This window comes from Pelodiscus sinensis, chromosome 21, assembly GCF_052426305.1.
Source record: "Pelodiscus sinensis isolate ZL-2025 chromosome 21, ASM5242630v1, whole genome shotgun sequence".
NCBI classification, from domain to species: domain Eukaryota; kingdom Metazoa; phylum Chordata; order Testudines; family Trionychidae; genus Pelodiscus; species Pelodiscus sinensis.
This window is the reverse complement of record NC_143072.1, coordinates 25,716,983-25,743,144: the sequence shown is the minus strand read 5'-3', so window position 1 is coordinate 25,743,144 and position 26,162 is coordinate 25,716,983. Positions and strand designations below refer to the sequence as shown.

The 26,162-nt window shown below is 45.9% G+C and overlaps 1 protein-coding gene across 1 annotated transcript; it reads right to left on the bottom strand.

Annotated features, from left to right (window-relative positions):
• Positions 1-26,162, bottom strand: BLMH (bleomycin hydrolase). The gene is made up of 12 exons (XM_075904619.2): positions 26,093-26,162; positions 25,646-25,843; positions 23,877-23,986; positions 22,687-22,828; positions 21,137-21,225; positions 19,701-19,793; positions 15,384-15,539; positions 13,982-14,140; positions 13,810-13,877; positions 13,127-13,244; positions 7,570-7,639; positions 1-996 (listed from the first exon to the last, which is right to left on the bottom strand). Exons 1-12 carry the CDS (start codon positions 26,103-26,105, stop codon positions 845-847), a joined length of 1,368 nt encoding a protein of 455 aa, XP_075760734.2. The 5' UTR covers positions 26,106-26,162; the 3' UTR covers positions 1-844.

Below are 26,162 nucleotides of genomic sequence, written 5' to 3'. Positions count from 1 at the left end.
TACCTAAAACTCCAGAAAGGGTTTTAATTAAAAGCTTCATAGCACCATTGAGTTGAAGACGTCCAACTAAAAGGCAATAATTAAAAACCAGCACCATATTCTCTCTGAACAGGTTTGTGGTTGTTCTATTCTTATTGAAAATCATTCTTGCGGGTACAGATTAACACCCACTAGAATCAGTGTAAAATTAATTATTTTTTTTTAAGTTTTACCCACCAGAATCAGTTGGTCATACGCTCACAGGGCAGAGCAGAAAGCAATCAGATGAAGTACATCTTGGAACAGGATAAATTTTGGAAAAGTTACTCTTAAGCTGAACCAAGTTTACGCACCTACCTCCTTGAGACCAACTCCTGGTAAATGTAAACAGCTCTCTCGAAACACAGTTAAGCCAATACTGAATTGGGATACTTTTATAGTACAAGTAAAAACAGGAATGGCTAATTATAAACATTTTGCTGTTCTTTTCTAATCAATATCACTAAGCTCGTTATCCTATAACATGGCCATCTACAGTCATCTCCTATGGAATGCACCAACCAAAACAGTTGTTTCACAGGGTTATGTTCACTATTAAAGAGATAAAATCCAACTGTCATTGAAAGCACTTATACAGTAGCATGATGAGGTGGGCAAATTTTCTGTGCAGGTGCAGAGTAGTCTGACACCCTTTTTCACTCGGCCATTCAGTAAAGCGGTTTCCTGAAAAGATCCTTAGCATACATTTAAAGACTACAGCCCAAGGTCTGCGCTTGGTCACATCATTTGGCTATGGCTTCTGGTTTCTGGGTTTCTATTTTACATCTACTTCTGGTTGTGCACTGGGAGGCAAATGCTCTGCAGTTCACTTTGCTAGTGAGCCCATGGGGTCCCATGCTGGTAAGACAATAGGTTCCTGCTGCATCACTGCTAAGACGTCTTCTGGCACGTGCTTCTTATCCACCACCACCTCGTACACATACTCAGAAAACCAGTCATCCGTCATGATCAGGTAACCTGGGGATAAAAGATAAAAGGAGGTTACTACCAAAGGACATTACTGATATGGAAAAACTTAAACCACAAATAGTCTGTAACTGGAAAAACTTTAAGGTGCTGCAATATTTCCACAGCAACTTGTGGCAAAGCCCTGGAGACTTCCATTTTCTGTTCCAAATTCAATTGATTTTTAGCTATGACGGACACTTGGCAGTAACAAACCTAAGTAGGAAGAAACCGGGACAAGAATCTTGGACAGGAAATTCTGAGAACAGCTTTGAAAATACAGGCCCCTTTTACTCAGTACAGAGAGTCTCAAGAGTCAGAGCAAAGGGATTTCTCATCTGGGCCACAAGCAGCAGAGTCCTGGAGCACAGGTTACTCTTCTAGCAATGGCAGGCTCTCTGAAGAGGGGTGGCTCCTTTTCACCAGTCAGTCCCATGCTGCTGTTGTAATGGGCATCACGAATATTCATATGTAGATGAACTAACAAGGAGTCCGGTGGCACCGTATACGCAGCAGAATCCTTGTTGTTTTTGCTGAAACAGGTTAAGAGCGCTAGTTCTGAAACATAGCTGGCCTGCAATACATTAAATACATCCCTGGTTGCGCAGGCTGAACTTGAGACTGTTCTCTTTGCTTATTAACCTCCCCAGTTGTCTGGGGCTTCCTTCTCCAGAGTTCAGGAGACGGAGAGCTGGTCCATGTTAGGTGCTAATTTCTCCCCTCAAAAACAAAGCCACTGAGACACCCTCTGGTTGAAACTAAGTTCAGGATAAACTGTACCTCATGTTTATACCCTTCCCTCTCTACAAGGCTCTAGCCAGGAATCTTGAAGAAAATCCAACATAGAAAACATCTTGGCTTTCAACATACTAGGGAATTCAAAGTCCTTTCAATCTGAGACAAGCCTATCACTTAAGGTACACCTGTTCCAGGGAATTCAGCACGAATTGAGACCACACGCTGTCAGGGAGAGGGAGGCTATATTTGATAGAAAGCAGATGAGGAAGCTTTGTGTAATGAAGTTCGTGTCCCTGTAGCAATATCAGCACAATCAAATGAAACAAGAAAATGCCCAAAGAATATGGACAATAAGTGCATCTATCTACACCATCTTGTTTCTACAGCAAGAGATCAGATTGAATGCCCATAAATTAAAAAGCCTATCAATTGTAATGCGAGCTAGAAGCTGGTTTGGATATACTGCCAAGAGACGCTGCCTTGTTCTTTCTCCAGGATATGAGTTCTTGGGGCACAAAAAAACCTCTCTCCCCTGACAGTCAACTAGTAATTGCACCTGCAGGATAATGAATTCCCCGCCTCCATGTCTGTCGACGTTCCACATGTCGGAGCGGGAGTGGACTGAGTGGGGTCCCAGCGCCTGAACAAGTCAAACCTTAGCTCGATCGAACAGGGCTGGTCACTGTCCCTTAAGAAGGAGTGTAGCCAGAGTCACAGGGAAAGCCATCATCTGTCATGGGAATGATTCCCTCGCCTCCAGAGTACAGTAGAGCCGCCCACGGATGTCCAAAGCACACCCCTGGCTCTGCATGCCAACTACAAGGGATAAACAGAGGGCAGTGAGTTGTGATTGTATTTCGGGGCAGAAGGCAGCAGTGCAGCCCCAGCTAGGCCCGGTCTAGTGCAGTGGACACCAACCGGTAGATCAGGATCTACTGGCAGATCTTAGAGCCTCTGACAGGTGATCCTGACTGGTCTGGCTGGGAGGTTGTCAAGTACCAGCACTTCAGCTGCCCCTCCCCACACAGCCCTGCTGCGCCTGAGAGCCTCCTCCTTGTTGTGCAGGGTGGGGGAGACAGAGGCAGGGGGGTGCTGGTGTCATTCTGTTCCCCTCCCCTGTACCCCATCTTCAGAGTGAGGAGGGCGGGGCAGGGGTATTTGGGTTTCAGGTAGATCCTGGACTGACATTCAAAAAGTGATCTTGTGCTTAAAAAGGTCGGAGACCTCCGGTCTAGTGTTTTGACTCCAGCCACGTCTGTTAGAGAGAACAGAGACTCTGGCATCGCCGCTGCCTGTTCTGACAAGAGGCTCAGCAGGGCCTACTAAGTGACTGCCCAAAAAGTCCTGTATAAGATTTAATTCTCCGGTACTCTGCTAGTACAAAGCTGCACTGTGTTTCTCCTTTCTTCTCCCTAGAAAAGCCTAATGGCGGGAGCATTTCATTAGGAAGAGCCAGACAAGGAAGTCTGGTCCAGCGGTTCAGGCACTAGCCTGGCTCTCCGCAGTCCTTGTCTAAAGTCCTCATTCTGCCAGACTTCCTGTGTGACAGTGGGTAAGTCCCTTAGTCTACCAGTGCCTCTAGTCCCCATCTGTAGAATGGGCTACCAGCACTGGGGAACTCACAGATCTGATTTTCAGCACAGCTTTATATAGACAGAGCTGGAACAGGAAGAATTTTGCAAATTAAGGCAAACGGCCACTGGCAGCGTTGGGATACTTTGCTCAGTATCTGCTTATAGCAGTGACTGAACCAGGCCGAATGCCAGTCTCTCAATTCCAAAGGGAGGAAGTTTCACCTGACAAGATAAATAACATGTGCACCAAATGCTGTAGAGAAAAGCCGAGTGCAGCTTGTGTTTCTGTAGAAGCACTGTTATTTGAACAACATCAGCTACAGCTTGGCGAGAGCCCCCCCCCCCCCAGAGGGGATAATGCTGGTAAAGCAGGCTAGATAATTAGCATGAAGCCCAACCAGAAAGTCTCACTGTGAAGCATGCCAATTAATTAGACTGCATTCTCCCTTCCTTCTCATTTAAAAAGGGATAACGGATTTTTCACTCTGTGCTGAGGCTTCTTGGAAGTGACCGCTGCCTAATTTGGACTTGCACAGCCATTTCTAGCTTATCTACTGGCTCGTTAAAATGTTTCCTTTGCATAATCTCTGGAATTTCAGCTGTTACACAACAAAAATATTTGCTTGTTTTCCAAGGAAGGAACTGCACATATTGCAACAAGAGAACCGCACAACAGCAGAGACACTCTTCCTTCCAAACACAAGTCTGCAGGAGACAGAAATGCTACTCTCATACGGGTTGGGCCTCCATTACGGATGTGAAAGTGTACCCGTGTATGTGGGTACCCGCAGGCTCCCGGTACGCAAGGGGAGCCAGCTTAAGCACCGGCTCCCCACCCACCAACTGCCGCCCCGCATGTAACCAGCAACATTTTCAGCAGTGACAAATGCATTTTAACATCCTTGACATCTAGAGTCTGGACTTCTGTCATCTGGAAACAGCCGTGGTCGCTCCCAGGCTGGAGCACTGGTGGGAAAAAGCCAGGCACTGCAAATAGCTCATTGAGGGCACTAAAACTTAGGGGGTGGGGGACTAAGTGCGTTCCCACAGGACTCCGGGGCCACCCGGCTTCTTCCTGAGCACCCTCCCGCTGCTTGGTCAATGCCAGGTAGAGCAGCCTCAGTCACAACTGGCAGCAGCAGAGGGGCAGGTCCCAAGGGGGTTGAGCCTGGGAGGTGCAGCCTGCATTTCAGACTAGATGGGCACGTGACCAACGTATCTAGATCAGGTCCATGTCCACATGGAAGGATTTGAGAACAAGTCCCGCACCGTGGCCCGTCTTTGGCTATCAAACCTTTTGCCCAGCCAGAAGCAAACCTTGTTAAAAAAGATACAAGCATAACTAATGGAAAAGAGACAAAAATTCTGGAGCAGCTCATGAAATCGGTGCCTTAGGAAGCATGTGGACTCCATCCAAGGGGCCCATGTCATCTCCCCCTCCCCCCCAACATACATAGGTAGCACCGGCCAAACATGCAAATGGTGCGTGGACGCTTTACAGCCCGGCGTACAGAAAGCGCTTCATAAGAGACCAGGGCCTGCTCTCATGTATTCCCAAGGAACCCACTTTCAACAAAACCCAGCATGCTGCCCAGAACACACAAGCAATTTCATGACCAGTGTCCCTCACACTGCACAGAGAACCCTTTGGTAACCAGCACTTGCAAACCACCACCAGCGTGTCCACATGGCACTGAGGAGGAAGAGGGGAAGACTTCCCAAGTGAACATTTTGATTTCCCAAGTCCAATGCTTGCGGCTCCTGCTCCGTGAGCGAAGGTAGCAGCGAGTGAAGGACCGGAGGGCAATAGGCCCAAACTTCCCAGGGGAGAGGTGGATCCTGTCTCTTGATGTTTCAAGCAGGATATGCTATAGACTGGGTATGCTATAAGAGATGCTGGAGAACACAAGTTACTGGGTTCAAATACAGGGCTGTCTACAGGTGACATTTAAAGGCCTGGGCTATCCAGTACGTCAGACTGGGCGATCTTTCGTCTATAAAGGTATAAGCAGGTTATTACAAAGCAGTCATCTATTTAGCCAATTTTTAGACACAACCTTTGAAGACTTTAGCATCATTTTCACAAACATTAAAAAAAAAACAGATTCCAGTGCCATCACAGCTTTAAACTAGATTTACTTAGACATGAGCTCAACGAGCCATGTGTTAAATCAGGGGCAGGGAACCTTTTTGGGGGCTACTCACCGACAGCAAGATCAGTCGGGGGCCGCACACAAGTGAGAAGCCCCTGACTGAGGGGAAAAGTCACTCCTCACACCCCCCCTCACACACCAGAGCCTAGGGGGCCCAGGCTAGTATATTGCGTGCGCTCCAGCCCTGCAGGTGGGTGGCTCGGAGTCTGGAGGGCCAGCACAGACTCTCCAATGCTGAGACTCGGGGGCCGGATCCAGCCAAGCCAAGGGCCACAACCGGCCCCCAGGCCTGAGGTTCCCCACCCCCGTTTTAAATAACTTGAATCTCTCATGTGTATTGTGTTGGTTTTCATGCTTCACTAACATCAACAAGCGTAAGTAAACGGATAGGCAATGATGACATTTCCTGAAATTCCTCTTGGCAAGTCACAGATGTTTGAGAGGCCCTGCCCTCGCCACAGCATGTCAATACACTCAGCCGTAGTTTGGCATCACTACAAAGTGAAACAACGGTATACAGGAAATCACCAACAAAACAATTTGCTCTGCAGGGCACCAAACTGAGTTTTAATGGTGCCTCAAATTCATCATAGTCATTCCGAGGAGTATTTATGGAACCCAACAATAACAAGAAGTCAGTCAAGCTAGAGGGGAAGACGCCAGCAATCTGAGTAAGCGAAATATTACTAGCACTTCAATTGGCTTAGACAAAATGAGGGCCATTGAGTTTGGTGGCAGAAGTCAGCCAAGAACCATTCGTTATGTTTTCATGTGGAGATTAAAAGATGTGCCCTATTAAATGGCTAAAATCATTACAAGACAAGGCCAAGGCATCCCCCCGATAATGCAGTTTGCATTTGTCTTTATTCTCACAGCTGGCGACTCCAAGGACTCTGTGAACCTTAATTAAATGAAGCCTCGCAGCATCTCTGATCTATGGTCCGCTGACGGGAAAAGGGAGGCTCAGAAATTAAGTGACCAGCCCAGTCTCACAGGAAACCCACAGCAAAGTCAGGGAGAGAAGCTAGGCCCCTGGATCTAGCATAATCCCAAGACCAGCTGATGTAGTATGTACTGCAGTCTGCATTCTCATTCCATCGCACAGGCTCTGGTCAGCAGGCTCTTGAAGACTGGTCACAAAGAATCCAGTTGGAGTCTTCCCAGTCTCCAGCTTTACTGCTCCTGGTGGCTGCTTATAACAGTCACAAGCGGTCCGAGTGTATTCCTCTGCCCTAGTTCAACTGATTCCATAATCTAGTACACTGGGACGGCAACCACCTAAATCCCTCTTACTGGAAACATGGACACGCCTGCCACCCCACAAGGCAATATTTAGCTGAACAGGCAGCACATGATGCTACCAGGCCAGGATCCAAGTTCAGAATTCTGCTTTCAAGTCAGTGGTTTTCAAATATCCAAATTTGAAACCTCCAAATACGCATCAAGTGGAGGAGCAGCCCCCTTTGAAAAGCTGAGACATTCCTCTGAGCCCCAGGGGACCATAGACCACAAGACGAAAACCACTGCTCTAAGCTTCTAGACCACTGGAGGCTGAGGCAGACTATGTGACCCTGCAGTTAACCCTGTGGGACAGGAGTTTGGAAGAGAAAAACGACCACAGTAAGATTGCTACTTCTCTTCTACAATACAAGGCATAGAACAGGGGTGGCCAGCCTGCGGCTCTTCACCCCTGAAAATGCCGCTCGCAAAGCTACCCCATGTGCCCCCACAGACAGCCCCCGGCTCCCTGTGCTCACCGGGTGCAGGGGAGACGTCTGGCACGGCAAAATGGAGTCGGCCAACGGGAGCCTGATGTGGCCAAAAAGCCTAACCCATAGGCAGCATCCTTTTTTGGGGGGTGGGGGAGCTCTTCTCCCCTCCCCCTCCACAATTCTGGTGCAGCTCTTTGCATTTTTTCCGCCGCTGTTTCGGCTCTTTGTTTAATGGGTTGGCCACCCCGGCATACGATCTCATTCGCAGCAAAAGATTAGAAGCAACAAGCGGGCACCAAATGACATCTATGCAGAAGTGTCCCCTACACAAGGCCTTTCCCCGCTTCTACTTCCTCACTTCCATAAACGGAGCTCAGCAGTGTATTCATGTGACTGCTCCAATGTTACCTTTAACGCCGCCATCTTCACCCCAGGAGTTCTCCACCCTCCATTTCTCAAATGATCCTTCTTGTCCATCCTGCAAGAAACAAAGTGAAATGTGTATTCAGTGGAGAAATCCCTGCAAGTCTGACACTCTGTGCTTCTACTTCTGAAATCATGGCCAGCAGCACCGCCTGACCATGTGCTGAGTGACGTGCTAGGGGGACTCTCAGAAAAATAAAGTGTTGTGGTTGCGTTGGTGGTGATTTAAGAAGCAAAAGCACTGACTGCTGTAAGACACGGTCTCCCTCTTACAGGAAATTTGGTCAGTTGAGGCAATTATTTCTTTATTGCAACACATCCGCATTGTGTTTTGCAAGACACTGGTCAATCCTTTTACAAAAGCTCCAAGTACTTTGCACAGCTGCATTACAAGCATTCTTGTATAGAACAAGGAACTACCTTCTGTTATGTTGTATGGGACTTAAAGTCCATAGCCTGGCTTGAAACACAAAGCCTCTCCGAGAATGTTTCTATTAAGTCTTTTCCCCGCTTCACTGAGCTGGACTCAAGTATCCTAAATTTTCTCACCTGTTAGCTCTCCAAAGTCTCACTAAAGTTTCTAGAAATAGTTCTGTTTCTCCCTTCCCGGTGATCAATTCTTGCTAATCTGATTTGAAACGGTAAGCCTCTTTTCTTGGCTAACCTGCACCTGGCATATCCATCTACATGTCCCACGAAAGATACTCAAGCACCCAGAGGCACCACCCTGTCCTGTCGGAGGGTGTGTAATGGTTTTAGCTAGCGAGGAACAGATATGCCTGAAGAGGCATTTTTAAAAAAAAATCAGCCGTAAATAAATATGTAGTTTCATCCACTCAAGGCGCAATACTAAGCGGTCTTCCTCAATTTTAAAATTAGCCCAAATGACGACTCAAGACAAACAACTTTGCTCTTTCAGTGAATGAGCTCAAGCCGTTTTATTTCTTAGGGAAGACAAAACATCCAGCTTATGCGACATTAATGCTCGCGCCCTCCTTTAAGCCCCCAGACACTTCACCTTCCCGCCAAGAGAACTGTCTGTCAATAGGAGAGGAAGTTATTTTGGTGAAGTACTTTTCCTGTTTGCACTCACAGCCTGGAAGGTCTCTGCTTGCACTGTTCCTGATGATGGGCGAGCCAAGGCAGTACTGCTGTAACACCTGGATACTATGGGGGCTGCTCATTGGTCTTAAAGGTGAGGTGATCAGGGTGGGAACACTTTCAGTTTGTCAATGGAGGGTTCCCCCTCAGACAGCATATTATCCAGCTGTGGTCTCCCTGGAGAGGTTCTATTCCAGATGGGGGCCTATTAGCTATTTCATCCTGTTTTTCTTAGCCTCCCTGAGCTAGACTTTCCCAGCCATCATGGGGCACCACTGCCTGATTTAAAAAAACCAAAACAGTCGTTTTCCCCTCCCCCCCACCCACAGCTGTGGGTCACTAGGCCGTCTTGCTGAATGGTCTCAGTCTGATTCCACGCTGGCTTTCAACAAGTTTAATGGTCAGTTACAGCTTAATTCAAACTGAATCCGATTGAGTCCACACTGGCTCTGACTAGCTGAAACAGTGCTGCTAGACCCTCCTAGTGCCCCACCATGCACTAGTGGCCTCATGAAATTGCCCTGGTTCTGCTCAGAAGCAGTGCACTCTGGAACGAGGCGAGAGGTAACTAGGAGTCCTTGCAACTGAAACAGTTTAGGATATTGCTTGAGAGAACAAGGGGCAAACATGAAAACATGCATCAAATGTGGATACCCTCGACTGTTTGTGCCTAAACTGGTTCAGTGACAAAGAGCTGTGCTCGAGTGTAGACAAAACCGTGTTCTGTTTTAGCCTAACATCTTCATTAGCAAAAGCGACGAAGAGTCCTGTGGCACCTTATAGACTAACTGAAGTGTAGGAGCATAAGCTTTCGTGGGCAAAGACCCACTTCATCAGATGCTCCTACACTTCAGTTAGTCTATAAGGTGCCACAGGACTCTTCGTCGCTTTTGCAGATTCAGACTAACACGGCTACCCCTCTGATACTTGATCTTCATTAGCACTTTCACATAGTCCACATTCGGAAAAATTCTGGTGTGTTTTCACATTATCCTCAAGTGCACAAAAGTACTCAGAAGACAACTCCCATCCGTTTACTAAATAAGAAAATCCTTAAGCTTCCAAAGAGCAGCTCTCATGAACTAGGAATACATTTCTTCTACTATTCTGCCTTCTGTGATGTTCATGATAATGAAAGGTTAATTCTGGTCTCTGGAAAAACCTGCCCTTTCCCTCTATTTCCTGTATCCACAGTAGGACGTTCTACACTGAAGTTAAGTTTTTGGATGAGGTTGGGAGGGAAAAAAAAAACAAAAAACACAAACACAAACACAAACACAAACACAAACACACACTTACTTTAAGCAAACAAGAACCTACACGATAATTTGCTCAAGAGAGATGTCCCAAAAGTGTTAAGCTGAGAACACGCACGCGCCCTCTGACATGTAAATTGAACAAGTATGGCTTAGAAACATGGGCATAGATTAAATGTGCCTCTTTTGGAAATAAATTACATTGTAACATTGAAGGGAAAAACAAAACAAACAAGAAAATCCCAAAGCAATCAGAGCCATTTTACAAAACCAGTAAAAAACCCTAATGCTGTGATGGATTTACGGCTACCTTTGAAAGCTCCTTTAGATTAAAGTCAAGGTTTATATAAACAACAAGTTCAAACACACAAATACAACCCTAGCTATTATTTTAGTAAGAAAAACGCCTTTAAATACTGGACATCTTCTACTGTTGAAGAGGCACCACTTCCTTTACGTTACCTCTTGGCTCTAGAAACATCCATTATCTCTGTCTTAACAACAGCAAAGTATATATAGTTTGCATTGGGAATGTGTTTTCAGTTGAGCAGATCTTCCTTACATTTGTCAAAATTCATAACACTATAACAGAGCCAATTCATTCCAGATTGTGTAGCAGAGATTAACTTTTGCATATCAAAATTGTAAAGAGGGTAAAAAACATGAGCTGCAGACCAAGGAAACAAAATGCCAGGAAGGAATTTGTACTTCTATAATTGCTGCCATTCCAAAACCAGTTTTCAGTGTGAAAAGAAACCAGATTACAGCCTAAGTCACTTTGGGTATGTCTACACTACCCTCCTAGTTCGAACTAGTGGGGTAATGTAGGCATACCGCACTTGCAAATGAAGCCCGGGATTTGAATTTCCCGGGCTTCATTTGCATAAACTGGGCGCCGCCATTTTTAAATCCCTGCTCGTTCGAACCCCGTGCCGCGCGGCTACACGCGGCACGAACTAGGTAGTTCGGACTAGGCTTCCTAGTCCGAACTACCGTTACTCATTCCACGAGGAGTAACGGTAGTTCGGACTAGGAAGCCTAGTTGGAACTACCTAGTTCGTGCCGCGTGTAGCCGCGCGGCACGGGGTTCGAACGAGCAGGGATTTAAAAATGGCGGCACCCAGTTTATGCAAATGAAGCCCAGGAAATTCAAATCCCGGGCTTCATTTGCAAGTGCGGTATGCCTACATTACCCCACTAGTTCAAACTAGCGGGGTAGTGTAGACATACCCTTTATGTTTCCTTATGTTGTTACACATAGGCTTCTGTGAGCATGAAAGACTAAAAGTTAGGTACTGTCTTCCAATTAAGTGCCATTAGTAATAAGGTTACTACACACATATACCCAAACTTCACACTGATCAGAATATCCTTTAATCCTGTCACACAAGGGCAGTTATTTTACACTTGAAGAGTGTGTGCACATGCATAAGTTGTAGAAAACCAGTATGCAGAATATTACTAAATGCTGAGAAGAAGTTCCAACGGGGGGTAAAAAAAAATCTGACTCGACAATCCCATTTCATGTCTTTGCACAAAGTACTGACTCTGGCAAAGTTGTCAGTAATACATAAGCACTTCTCTCTCAAACCAACAAACAGTCCTGCAGCACCTGAGGGTACATCTACACAGCAACATTATTTCGAATTAACTTAGTCCACATTTACAGCAGGCAGCTGCACATGTACAAAAATGAGAAATGACTGCCTTGGAAGGATCACAGCATAAAAGGATCCAAGGGTCAGAGCAGGCCACAAGCTCAATAGGAGTCAGTGTGGCACTGTTGAAAAAAAAAAAAAAAAACCACAAACACCCACACACACAATACTCTGGTATGTGTTCAGAGTGTTGTAAGTCAAACAGGCGAAGTAAAGCCTCACCTGGAGAACTGGGTCCAGGTCTGGGAGCCATATTTCAGGGAAGATTGGCCAAATTAGAAAAAAAGTGCAGAGAAGGGCAACATGTAATTAAAGGTCTAGAAAACGTGACCTAGGAGGGAAGAATGAACGAACTGGGTTTGTTCAGTCTGCAAAAGAAGACAGGACATTAGGGCTGTTAGACAGCATGTAACTGAATAGTTGTGTAACTGTAGCAAATTTTAGCAGTTGCACGACTCTTCAAGAGCCCCCGGGGGCAGAGCTGTCAGCCAGTGCACTCCACCCCCATTCCTGGGGAGCCTCTTGCCACCCCATACTGCTGCTTCTCTATCAGAAGCAGAAGCATGGGATGTCAGGCAGGAGCTGGTTTTTAAACCAGCTCCCCGTGCAGACTGGCTCCTGCCTCTGTATCAGAGGCAGCAGCATGAGATCAACAGGATTAACCGATAAGTCCAGGCTTAGCAATGAATTGTATAGTTGTCTACATGCTGACATCCCTGCGGAATGTAAGAGCTTCCAAGTATCTAAAAGGTTGTTATAAGGAGGAGGGAGAAAAGTTAAGAAAAGTAACTCCTGAGAAGATAGAAAGTAATGGGCTTAAATTGAAGCAAAGAAGGTTTAGTTTTGACATTAGAAGAGTGCCCTAGTTATCGTAGGGTGGTTAACCACTGGAATTTTCATCACTGGAGATATTTAAGAGCAGGTTAGACAAGCATCTGTCAAGGATGGTCTAGATGGTGCTTGGTCCTGCCATGAACAGAGGGAGCTGGACTAGACAGCCTCCAAGTTCATGCCCGTTCTATGATTCTGTAAGCCATGTGCTACTAGTTTTGAGGAGGAATTGTCAGCTATGAGTTAGTGCTTCCGGCAGGCTGTTCAAGCAGGCTTTACATGCTACAGTGCTTGGGGCTAAACGTAAACTAGATTAAGCAGCATGCTATGGACAGGGAGGTGTGCTATCACTTTTGATTCCCTGGTCAGGGAGATAAATCAGAATTCCCATACACACTGGCTGGGTTACCAAAAATACAAGCCAAGTTTCTTTGTCCTTCTCAAACAAAGAACATCTGAGAACCAAAAAAACCAAACTCCAAGCCACAAACCATTGCTTTGTCGTCTAGGATTCTTCCTGCATCGGTAAGTTATTATTTCTAGTTTCTCCAAACAAGTGACACCAGTAAGACAGATATCATGGGACATTACACTTGCGCATGATGCTGCAAATAAGCTGCCCTTCAGCTGAATACGTACACATTGTGAGTGACCGCTGAACCTGTGCAGACAGCACAAGTGCTTGTGGAATCTTACCTTCTCCGAGAAGGCAGTGAGGACCATGGCATGGGTCATCGACGAGTCTCCAAAGATTAATCGTTCTGCTTTGTTCATGTTCTTGACGGAGACACCGAACACCAGCTCATGGTCAAACCTACAAGTAAGCCATGCAACGGAGGTGAACGCAGAAGGGAAGGAGGAATCAGTGGAACTCTGACAGATGCTTCGCTCCTTTTCAAATCTCAAATTAGAATCAATGTGAAGGGACCCTTTTTGGAATACCATTCTCTATGAACTAGGGAATTCAAGGAACTGCGTGAGCTCCAAGAGTGGGCTGAGGAATAACCCACATTCAGACAGATTCTACGTCCCCTTCCTGTTTGCTTTGCAAGAAGCACGGAAGGAACATACTGCAGTTAAGTCCCTCTCTCTTCAGCTACGAATATATTACATTGAAGTTTCACATCGGTGAATTAGCAACCAAGTGATGTTTTCAGAGTATCGGCATTTCAGTAACAGCTAAAAAAAGGGGGGGGGGGGGGAGATTTAACTGGAAGAGAGGTCCAAATGCACACGTGTCTTACTCGTGTTGGGTAAAAACAATCGGGGAAAAAAAAATCTGTTCTTGGACACTTATCCCCTTAGCACTTTCAGTTTGTAGTCAGACTGCGGTGAACAGTGCCCCCCAGAAAACACGTGCTTTAATTTCCTGCACTTACACCTCCATATCAAGGATGCCCAGCTTGCCATGGAAGTGTTTTCCAACATCGCAGCCAAACCACACAGCCTAAAAAGGAGGAGAGAGAGTAGTTATGCCCAGGCGACGCCCCAAGACAGCCCCTTATGCTACAAGAGACAAAATGTTGGGTTATAGAGAGAAAAAACACAAACCTCGCCATCTTTAATGGAAGCTGCAGCCATCTTCTTCAACAGGTCAACAGGCTGGTTGTTGTAAAGCGTTTTTCTCCCTCCCACCATGTTGCCCAGATATGCTACGGTGTAGAGCTTGTTGTACTGGTTCTGGGGTCGAGGATCATTCACTAGACAAATCTGCCAACAGTGAGATGTTACTACTTAAACCACAAAGCCATTGAAGCCTCAAAGAAATCAGTAACCTCCCCAAACTGGTGACACCATCGTAAGACCTAACCCACATCAGCCACTAGGGGTGCTTTCGCCTGTGATTTAGGCCATCATGTACATGACAGAAGGGCATTGCTGGCACATTGGCCAGACCAGATTCTGTAGGCACAAGACTAAATGGACACAAGTCAGACACCAAGAACCAGAGGAGAGCACTTCGACCTCCCTGGACACTCAGCAACAGACAAAGTTGCCAGACTTGGGCAAAAGAACCTGCAAAAGGTTCCTACATTTCTATCTTCTGATCAATAGTTGGGAGTGGGCCACATACACCCTGACTGAACTGGCCTTGTTAACACTGGTCCTCCTCATGGTAATGTAACACTCCCGTCCTAGCACGCATCTCTGCCAAACTGAAGTTTCCACTTTGTGCATCTGACGAAGCGGGCTCCAACCCATGAGAGCTGATGCCCAAATAAATGGGTTAGTCTTCAAGGTGCCACAGGACTCCTCATTGGTTTGCTGAAAGACTAACATGGTGACCTCTCTGAAACTAATAACTCAAGACCATCCCATCTGAAGCAGTGGGTTTTGCTGACGAAAGCCCATGATATATGTATATATTTTTGTTAGTCTCTAAGGTGCCCCAGGACCACTCGTTTTTGAAGTTACAGACTAACACGGCTACTCCTCTGAGACTAGTAACTCCAAGTTGATCAGATTAGTTCTTCTGCTGTAGCTAACTGACCTCCCAAGCAACTGAGGACCGCTTCCGCTGGAACATCAGCTGTTTACCAAATGCGATGGAAGACACATTATAAGCTAGTCCAAGTATCTAAGTGCCATATGGGAACTTCATTCTATGCTAATTATTAATATTTAATTATCAAGGCACTTGTGGGTAAGCCACTCAGGAGATCTTACAGTAGCATGAAAGCATGAATAAAGTACAATTAATCCCATAAACACACATCCAAATTCACACAAAACCAAGGCAAATGCAACGCAAATGCAAAAAGGGACGAGGATGCAGAAAGAAGGGGAGAGTAAATTCAAGGCCAACTTTGACTCAACTGGGAACAAATAGCCTCACACACCCCCACAACAAGTAGTGTGAACACACTCCCCTGCTGCAGCAACAACACACAGTACTACAGGTTTGACATCAAAGGAGCTCCAGAAACAGCAGGTATTTGTTATGTTCCCCAACCTTGTCTTCCATGTTGAAGAGCGGCTTGATGTGCTCTTGGTAGAACTGCAGTGGTGTCACGGGACCGATCTTCTGGTAGTTCTTCTCCTTATCTCGGAACTCCCAGGAGAAGGTCTCGGGGGGGCTCCCCAAAGAGATGCTCACTATTCTGAATACCTGCACCAAAAGCCAAAGGGGCATGAAAACTCACCCACGCTTTCTCTCTCAGGCTATCGATTAAGCACCAAAATTCTGCAGTTGGGCCAGCCACAGAAATGTCATTAGTCAATGGATACCTTCACACAAGGACCAACTACAGAATTAGGCTCTTAATGTTCATCTTTAAACCATTATTAATAACCCTGGGCTGCCCCCCATCTGGTACTAAGATCCCCTCACTCTGCAACACCCCTTAACCTCAAATGAAAGGCCCCAAAACCCAGAGCTCTCGCACCATGCTAGAAACACCACAGTGTCCTGCTCAAGCTTTGCTAAGGATCTCAAGGTGGGGCTTGAATATATTTAATTCCAAGCTGCATGAGCGTGGTAGCAGTGAAATACAATAAAAACGTCTACAGTTCCGCTGAAATGCTGCCCAAACCTTAACTGTAGGAACCCCATGGATGTGTAGTGAAACGATCCCCAGGTACTTCGATGGTGCAATGGAACCTAAAAGCAGCTAGTCAGAAACCACAATAAAGATACTCGGGTGAGACACAGAGAAACCAAGCTAGCTGCCACCTTCCAGAAGAACTCTCCTCCCCGCAGTAGATACAAAGATTGGTTAGGAAAGGGCTCGGATAAACATGCCTCGTGGACACCATAATCCTCTCTCCTAGCATACACGCACAGGAACATTTTCATTCTGACGATACACCTCTGCTAATCACTTTCCTTCTGGGACAGGATTTGGATTTCTGCTTCTTTGGGACTCTGATTAATCTTATCTGTTTTAATAGATTTCACAGTGCCTAGATTTAGAGTTAAGTATAGCTTACCTGAAGTGCTTCATGTGTTGATTTGTGTGACATCCTTGGTTGAAATGCCTAATCCTGGATAGTTGACATACATCTATTCATTTCTATTAGATGAAGGGTCTTTGGCTAGATTTAAATGGACACAGTCCATTTGAAATCAACTTCTCTTAAAGAGGCCACGTGAGGAATCCTCGTTATCCCACTCTACAAGTGTTCCACTTTACATAGGACACGTGGTGCTTCCAGAAATGCTACCCAACAGACATTTCCCTCTTATATGGCTAGCTTCTAGAGGCTGCATCCAATGACTAGCTATGGCAAGGAGCAGACCCATTTCTAATAAGCCTTTGGCTTTTTTTAATCCCATTCCTTTGATGACGTATAGGAATGAAAACCTACTTAGGTATCTTAGAATGTTTTGGTTTTTATCCTCATTTCACAAGATATTTTATCTAAAACGCTTCATTCCAGCTAGTGTTTTAAAGGCCCCTATGAGCTCAAACACAGAATACTCGAGTGGCAGGAGCAACAGTGCTCTGGCCATGTACAAGATAAAAATAAAAATGTCCCTGCCATGAGACATTCATAATCAGGTCTTGAGCACAAACCCTTGTTTACACAGAAGTTTTTACTGGAGAAATTCCCGCTTGTTTTATTTTTATAAAACAAGTTTTCAAGAAAGGTTTGAAAGAACAACATTTGAATCTCCGGCCTCTACAAATGATTGTGTCTCTCTCAGATTCTGTCTGCACCAAGGGAGCATTTACACATGGGCACCCCCGGGTTACCTCAGAGCGTCCTGTTTCTCACTGCATCCCATTACAAAACCAAAACAGGTCAATGGAGAATGCCCAAAGGCAACCGACAGCAAAAACATTCCAACCAAAGGAAGGGAAGTGATGGAGATAAGCCTCTCCCGTCACCAAGAGGAATGTTGCTTGAAATGGTCTCCTGGGATTGTTTATCACCACACCCACCTTAGGCCACCCCTCATTATCTCCACAGTTTCCTCTTCCTATACCCAGCGGAGGCTCCTTTCAACCAAACAGAGCTTTATATCACTCCAGTGACAGCTAACAGGGTAAGGCGAGAGTAGGGTGGCTTTTTGTTTAAAAACAAAACTAGGCAGGGAAAAGAAAGGCCACTGCTGATAAGGGAGAGTCCACAAAAAGAAAGCACTGAAGCCAGAAAAAATTCAAACCAAACCCAGTGACCTACCCAATGCTGCTTTGAGAAGGGCCCTGTTTCTACAGGAACACAAGAGCCAGTATTAATAGGAGCACTGTGCACCTGCTCAGCTTCAGATAAAGGACTGGTGCCCACAATAAGGAAAATGAGTCCTAGAAATTGGCACATTAACTCCATGGAGACAAATGGTGAATAAATCTTGTTTGCCAGGCACAACAAACTTAAATGCTGGTGTACAATGAAATGCAGATCAACAAGTGATGCAAGACAGCACAGTCCACCTCTGAAATGGTTAATTGCTTCTAGGTTTGCAGTAAGACAGGCGATTACATTTACTAAAGGGAAATCCACCTAAGTCAGGCATGTCCAAAGTCCGGCCCGCGGGCCAATTGCGGCCCGTGTTCCGATTTAATACAGCCCCCGCTTCCTCCCCCTCTCCTGGCTCCCTGGTGCTCTTTTGAACTGGCGCGCCCAGCGCGCCGCTTCCGACCACGCCGCCACCGCGGTCCTAGAGCCTGCCCTGTAGGGCACGTCCGCAGCCCCGCTCGGCTGCGGGTTCGCCTTGCCCGCGGGCCGCCGTGCCCTGCGCTCTCCGCCCGCCTCTGACTCAGCCCTCACGCATGTTCACTTCTTCAAATCTGGCCCTCTTTGAAAAAAGTTTGGACACCCCTGACCTAAGTGGTACTCAGCCAGTAGTACTGCAACAATAGGGGTTAGCTCAGAGGAAGACTATTTATATTTAAGAGGACACCACAATCTCCAGATTCAGGCAGAAATTAGCAAGTCGTTAATGAGCTCGGCTTCCAGTTTCTAAAGCTAGAAACTTGGAGATTCTAAACAAAGCAAAGAAACGTAAATCTGCAGAGAACTCGTATGTCTGCCTTATCTCAAAAGCCACTCTGGGAGGCTTCAGGTTAATTGTGCAATTAAGTCTTCCAGTCAGTTTAAGAATTCACTGCTTAAAGTCAGAAATCACATTAATACATATTAAACTGAAAAAAGGTAATTTGCAGCCCAAGGAAGGGTAGAATCAACCAGGTAAGAGGTCACTTGGCCCCTACCAGGGCACCCTTCGTGGAATATAAAGGATTTTGTTTTAACATACCATGCTCAAAGAGTGCAGTGCCGTACCAATTTTGCTATCAACCCTTTCCTTAGTTTAACCTTAGAACTGGGGAGAGGGAGCTGTGGATTAGTGCACGACCTGAAGTAGTCGTAATACCAGAGAAGGACCTAGAAGCTTTAGTTCAAAGAAGCCACAGAAAGGAGACATTTAAGAGGAAGCTTTTGAGAAGTTTGCTGAGGAGAGGGGAAGGAAAAAGAGCGATTCCTCCAACAGAGCCGGTACAAAATGACTCAGAAGGCCCGTTCCATCAGGCTCACAGGGGTAGATCCATAAACTTCTGTAAGTAGTGAATGCAGACGTGCATTTGTATTTAGAAAGACATGGCCATGTACACCAATCTTGACATACTATGGGCAATAAGTTCACTGCTTCTAGTGCAAAAGTTTGATTTTTCAAACAGTTAAGGAGAACAGGGTGGGATGAAAATAGCATATAGTAGCTCTTGTATTTAAGCTAGCCATACAGTAAAGCAAAGCGTTAACTTTTGATCCATGGAGAGGCAAGAGCCAGACAACACACTTGAAAATTAGAGTGGTTCTTGGATAGCCTGCCTTTAAGAAAAAGCAACTCATTTTCTTAATGGGTAAAGAGATTTCATTGCTGACTAACCCAAAGGCTTTCCATGTGCTAACGCTTGAGAAAACTTCTTTTCCTTATGCTTTTCTGCTCTCTTGTGGGGAATGTCTGCAACAACACTAGGTTTACAGAATATCGGTTCCAATTCTTCTAGCCCGTTAGTGAGACCAGGCTGGACATATTTTGGTATTCATTGAGTATGACAACACTGGGGTCCTCAGCTGGTGTAAAGTGCCCTAGCTCCATGGCATGCCTCAGGGTTTAAATGCAGAGAAGAGTGTATGTGGGAAAACATTGCTAAAACAATCACACAGTAACACTTTGCACAGTATTTGGCCTTCAGTGTAACCCAGATTTCTGTACACTAGAAGGGGTTTGTTTTGCACTTTAAGGAGAAGAGCAGGCCAGAAAAACTTCATCTCTAGCGGCTCCCTTTCTGCTACAGAAAGAATCAGGGGTTATGTATTTTACCTCCTCTATCATAGCGTCCTTTGCTCCATCGAGTTCTTCCTTAGTTGACCCGCTTGCTACCATGTTTCTTAGTCGCAAACAGTACTCCCGCATCTGTTTCAAAAGAAAAGGCCATGTTATCACTGCAACAGGAGCATAAACAGTATCTATTTGCAAAGCCTGCACGTTAGGAAGTCAGGACTTGCTTTATTAATCTCTGTGGCATTTCATCACCAATGATTTGTTTACAGAAAAGCCACTACTCATGCTACCATTAAAAGTTGGCTCTGTCGTTCACAACATTTTAAAATCAACTCTTAAATTTTCTGAAGGATGTATTGACAAATCATCAATCCTGTCTTCATCTTTTCTAACCACCAACCTGGTGCTTACTATTGGCAGGCTTTTCCTAGAACTCGATTCTTATCGATACCTCAGTGTAATGAAGCATGGTGATGTCCAGATCTTACAACAGCATTTCTGAGGCTTGTAGGGAAGAAGCAAAAACCACACACTATGAGTTACATATTTGGTAACTCTGCCACACAACTATCCTCTTCGAGCGAATGACTAAGCAGTAACATTTTGCTTGCAGTGGGAAGAACTGAAATCAAGTCACCAGACACCCCAAATTATAGTCACCGAGATCCGGTAGCACAGTCCGGGATTCCCATCCGGGTATTTGGTGTGCCAGAATCAAACTGAAGCCCGGAAAATGGCAGTCCCTGAGCAACACCACTGAGCCTCAGACTCAGTTTTCATGTTTTATTCCCCAAATCATCTGTGCAGATTCCCAGGAACAGCTGTCCCTTGATCACGGTCTCATGAATTGCCAAAACAAAGCTTTTCGTGGAAAGCTTTGACTGCCATTTCATTTTTTGCCACCAAAGATTCAGATTCTTGTCTGACAAAGGAAGAAGGCAGGTTTAGGCAGTCGCAGTCACTTCAGTATTTCACATAGCTCTGCGTCCATTTTGCTCTGCAAGCTGGTCTTGGCCCTATCCCTAGTTCTGTATTTTTTAAATCTGCACTTGTAAATCTTAGCCACCACACCTGGCAACAGGCATCATTAGAGCCTTGACATCTTTGAGAACACAGTAGGAGAAAACAAGCTCTCTGTGGCTGCATGACATTTGTAGAAAGATCCTCTTCCAGCCACGCAGGCAGAATTTTTCCCTTGGAGTTAGAGATCTAAAGACCATTGTAAAAAGTGCTGAACAGGATATTTTCAAATTACTGTTTGAAAGCAAGACCACCAAAACCTCTAAGTAGCAGCTATTCACGAATTTACTTCCTCTTCTGTTCCCCTTCACCTTTTAATCCTTACAGATGCAATGTTGTATGGAAGCAAAGTAGCAGCTAGACTAGCTTCTAATGCTCTGACCAATAGAGAACATTTAAGGCAGCTGCTCATGAAGCTCCCCTAGCCAGAGTTTAAGGACTTTAAGATTCTTTACCTTATGATTCAAAATCTCATTCATCTTTCCTGTGGCCTCTGTGGTGTGAGATTCAGGGAAATTTTTCTTGGGGATAACACCATATTTTTCTACAAGAAAAAAAACTGACAAATGTTAGCTGCTAATTGTGAAGCTTGCATGCCACGCATTCATAGCTGTGTCAGGCCCAGGATTTTAGTGAGACAAGTGACGTTCTCTCTTATTGGACCAGCTTCTGTTGGCGAGACGAGCTTCCAAGCCACACAGAGCTCTTCTCTAGGACTAGAAAAGACTCTCCCGGCCTCACAGCCAAATGGATTTCCTCCTGGCATTTGGCTGTGACACTCAGAGTACTGTTCCCAGCTAGAAAGAAGCGTTGTGTGGCTCAGAAGCTTGTCTCTCGCCGACAGGAGTTGGGTCAACAAAAGAGATTCCCTCCCCCACCCTATCTCTCTAGGAAGAGAAGTCTGTCAATCCCACGGCCAGTGTGGACCTCTGCTCAGACCCATAGACCCCTTAGGCAAGAAGTGAAGTGAGTCTGAGATGGAGGATAGTGATGCAATGAATACCCACATGCGTTTTGTTTAATCCATGTACACAAGAGCTCATGGCTTTTGCCACTAACTGTTGGCATGATGCCCGCAGGAAGGCTGTAGTAAACTTCTGGGTACGCTTTGTGCATTAGGAGTTAAACTATCAGTTCACATAGAAAGTACATACATTTGCTCCCACCTTTGGTATCTCCAGCCAGTGTTTATGCTCTACATAAAGTTAGAGTGAGTTAAACTGAATTCTACTCCCTGATTTTAGCTACTCAACGCTGTAAGAAGGAGCTCATGACAGAGGTTAGTTAGCCCAGCGCTGAGAAATACTGCATGTGTGGCTTGTGGCAGTCAAGTGTTTAAGGGGACAAACGGCCACCTTAAACGGCCACCACAACCACAAAACTAAAGGAAAGCGCATAAAGGAAAGTTCATCGTAGGCTCAAGACAAGGTTCTTGCAGCTCTAAGCATATTCGTTCAGTTTATCTGAGGCATGATTAATCTCTCCCCCCCATCAAGGGCAGATTACTGCAGTTACACAGTTAAAATCTTCCTTGTTAAAAAGTAACTTCAGTCTTTTGAGGGAGAGAGGGAGGGAGGGAGGGAGGGAGGAATACAGAAAAAGCACGAACTGAGCCAAGAATGGCAAAACACGTATTCTCTGAAAATTACATGGACAATTGCTTCATTCTGGAGATTGGGAAAAGCATGTCAGGGCTGTATGAATCCCAAACTCTGTTCTGCAGAGAGGGAGGAAAGCTGCAGCATGCAGAAGCCAACATGACACTAAGTTCTGTTCATCTTTCAGTGAGAGGCCTTTTTCATTACAGCTGATTAGTACCTTTCGCCTAGGATTGATTTCGCATGGGCAGCCTTTTACGAAATACTAATTAAAAGTTTTCTACAGTGTGCAGCGCTGTACAATTGATGTTCGTACAATACAGATGTAAACATTCATTACTTTGCTCCTGATCTTTCAAGGCAAGAGTACCATTTCAGGAAGCCCTTTCAGTCACTGTTTCTCTTACCGATAAGATTAACCAACATGTCCCATTGTCCTCCATCACTGGTGGGGTTGGAAAGCAGGAACTGCATCAGCCTCTCTTCTATAGGCTCATTTTTCTGAGCCGTTTCCACAAAGGCATTTAAAAAATAGTAGCAACGTTCAATCTGGAAGACGACAGATAGGGTAACTTAATCTTGGCTTGTAGCATGCCATATGTTACTCCATTCCTGGGCGTATGCACTTCTTTGCAAATCTCACTGCTGAGAAAACAACTAAGAACATCAGAGCAGCTAGGCTGGGTCAGACCAAAGGTTCATCCAGCCCAATATCCTGTCTGCCAACTGAGGCCAATGCCAGGTGCCCCAGAGGGAGGGAACAGAACAGGGAACGATTCCCCTCTCACCCATTCTCAGCCTCTGACAGAGGCAAGGGTCAACATCCTTGCCTGTTCTGGCTAATAAGTATTGGATGGACCTAACCTCCGTGGATTTAGTTCTTTTTTGAACCCTGTTAAAGTCCTGGTCTTCACAATATGCTCTGGCAAGCTATTACATGTTCTTATCTTCTCTGCTACTCTTGATATAGTTCTGTGGGCACATTTCTAGTACCCGTTCTCTTGCAAACCTTTAGTTTGTGAGGAGGGACGAGTGTGAAAGCAAGTTAGTATATGGGGGATAGAAAATGCAAGATGAAATCTCTCAGGTACTAGTACTAGCTGCTCTTAAGCAACCACTGTTGGAAATAAACAAGTCAGTCAGTCTCGTGCCTGTGACACACTGCTGGAACTAAGACAGCTTTAGTGGAAAACGGTAGCGTTTTTTCCTGTCTGGTCTCCTACAAGGATCCTTGAGAGGATTTAGAGGTCTTTTTTTTTTTTAAAGAGATACTCTTCAGAAGTTTAAAAAAAAAACGTGTTTTTCTCAATCCAGGAACACGTGCTCTCTCATCTAAAAATGTTTGTAAAGCATTTCCAAAGATCAATTTCAGTGTATCTATGGGTATGTCTAGATTACATGCCTCTGTGGACAGACGCATGTAAAATTGACTATGTTGGGTAGCCTATTTTACATGCCTGTCGGCAGAGGCATGTAATCTAGGCGTACCCTATGATAGCTTAGAAACGCCTGAATACCCATACAGAGGGAAACCAAACTGCCAGTATGGGCTGAATGGATAAAACTGCCCTTAAGAGTCTGGCCAGCATTGCTGTACCTTGTCCCAGAAGAAGAGATATGCTTGGCTGAACTCAAACTCTTCAATATTAAACTTCTTCATGACAGGCAGACGCATCACATTCAGACAGGAGAATATCCAACATCTCCCTGTAAGAGAGCAAAAGAACAAGAGTTACACTGCTCAGCTCTATAAAGGTTTACACGGGTTGTATTAAAACACTAGATTTATAAGGGGCTGTTCAGTCTCACTCTTTTACAGTCTTGAATAAACCCCCCAAATTAACATGCACCCATACCACAATTGAGTGGCCAAACAAGCAAAGAGACAGGAACTAAGTTGCAGGTTTTGACTTCTACCCCAGCTTTGCCGGTGAGTCATTTGAACTGCCCAAAACCTTACTGAGTTGACACAGATGTGACCTTTATATCACAAGAATAGTTTCTGCATTATTGTGGGCCTAGATGATCGAAGGGCAGGCAAGGATGGACTTTTGGAGAAGCAGTGCCAAGTGCTTTGCCTGGAGAATCTCCTGGAAGAGATGACTGCAAATTTCCACTTCCAGTTAAACAGAGCTGGCCTTTTAAAGTTACACCCTGAGAGAGAACCAACGTTCCCTCTAGTTTTCTTCATCCATGTACAGACTAAATTTTGTTATGTGCACCAAGACATGTCCAGATGTGCATCACCAACAGAAACACATGCTGCCATCTATGGTAGACTGTGTGTCAACTACCTGTTCTCGGAACCAGAAGATCAAAGGCCTAAGCCAGTGTGTCTCAGTGGTCCACGGACCCACTCTGAGAAAGCTGCTAACCTAGACGCTCCCGTTTGTATATTTACCGGCTCCTCAGCCACGGAGCCTCGTGGCTCCCATTGGCTGCAGAGCCAGTAAGTAAACAAATGAGAGCATCCAGTTAGCAACTCTCTCAGAGTGGGTCTGTGGACCACTTTGAGAAACACTGGCATAAGCTGCAGAAAGGAAAGACTGACCTATTCCCAGGAGTGCTAGAACTGAGACAAAGCTTGTAAGCACAGAAAATCCCCATTGTGGATTTGAAGGGCTGTCTCCTGCCAGCACTCTTGTTTGATGGTGGATCGTCTCAGCCCAAGAGTTGACACCTAAGGAGCCAAGAGCTTAGGATGGATGTCAGCAAATTGACCTAGGAGGAGTACAGGTGCAGCTGCCCTGAACTGTGACAGTGACTTTAATTCTCTCACAGTTCCCCTTGCTGTAAAGAGACAAAGTATTTAGGGAATGTTGATAGGATTTTTTAAGGTGCTTTAAAGATGCAAAGTGCTAGATAAGGACCAAAAATTATTAAAAGCCAAGCTGAAAAGGGCTATTTCAAACTGCTCTTGAATATCATCGTAACTCCAAAAATCAAAAGGACGGGGTGAAGATTTCTCTCATAGGGTATGTCTACACTTGCACCTTCTTTTGAGAGAGGGATGCAAATGAAGACATTCGAAATTGCAAATGAAGCCGGGATTTAAATATCCCACGCTTCATTTGCATAACTGCATTATTTTGAAATACAAAATGCGGTGTAGACGCAGTTATTTTGGGAGAACACTCTTCTTCCGAAATAACTCTTATTCCTCAAAAAATGAGGTTTATTTCGGAGCATGGACTCAAACAGCAAGAATTCCCCCAGGTGATATTTTATCATGAGAAGGCAGCTTAAAGCAAAGTACCGGACACCCACTGCAATCTAACTTGGTTCATATTTTTATGCCGCCGCCATACATAAGGGTTTTGTTTTAAGACCAGCCTCTCCGTGAAGTGTGCAGGAAATCCCCTTTACCTGACTTTTTCTGGTTAGTGACGGGCTTGCCCTCTGCCGGCACGGCATGCTGGAAGACGGGCACCCTGTCCTGCACCACCTGCCGGTCCAGACACACTTGCAGGGAGCCGCTGGTGGTCGTCACGTTCTGGGCAAGTCTGAAGAGCGAGTCGCGCTGCTGTTTCCTGGCGAAGGCTGCGACCTTCTCCCTGCTGAGCCCTGCGGAGCAAAACGGCACGTGTCACGCCTGGGGGGGCGGGGCAGAGCCGCGAGCCCTGGCCCCGGGGGGGGGGGGAGGGGGGGCAGAGCCGCGAGCCCTGGCCCCGGGGGGGGGGGGGCCGCGGGGGGGGGGGGGGCAGAGCCGCGAGCCCTGGCCCCGGGGGGGGGGGGGGCAGAGCCGCGAGCCCTGGCCCCGGGGGGGGGGAGGGGGGGAGGAGCCCCCAGCCGTTCGAATCCCGCCCCCCTCACCCGGGGCGCCCATGGCCGAGGCGGGCGCAGGCGGTTGCAGGCAGGACGCGGCGAGCCGGGCGCGCGGCCG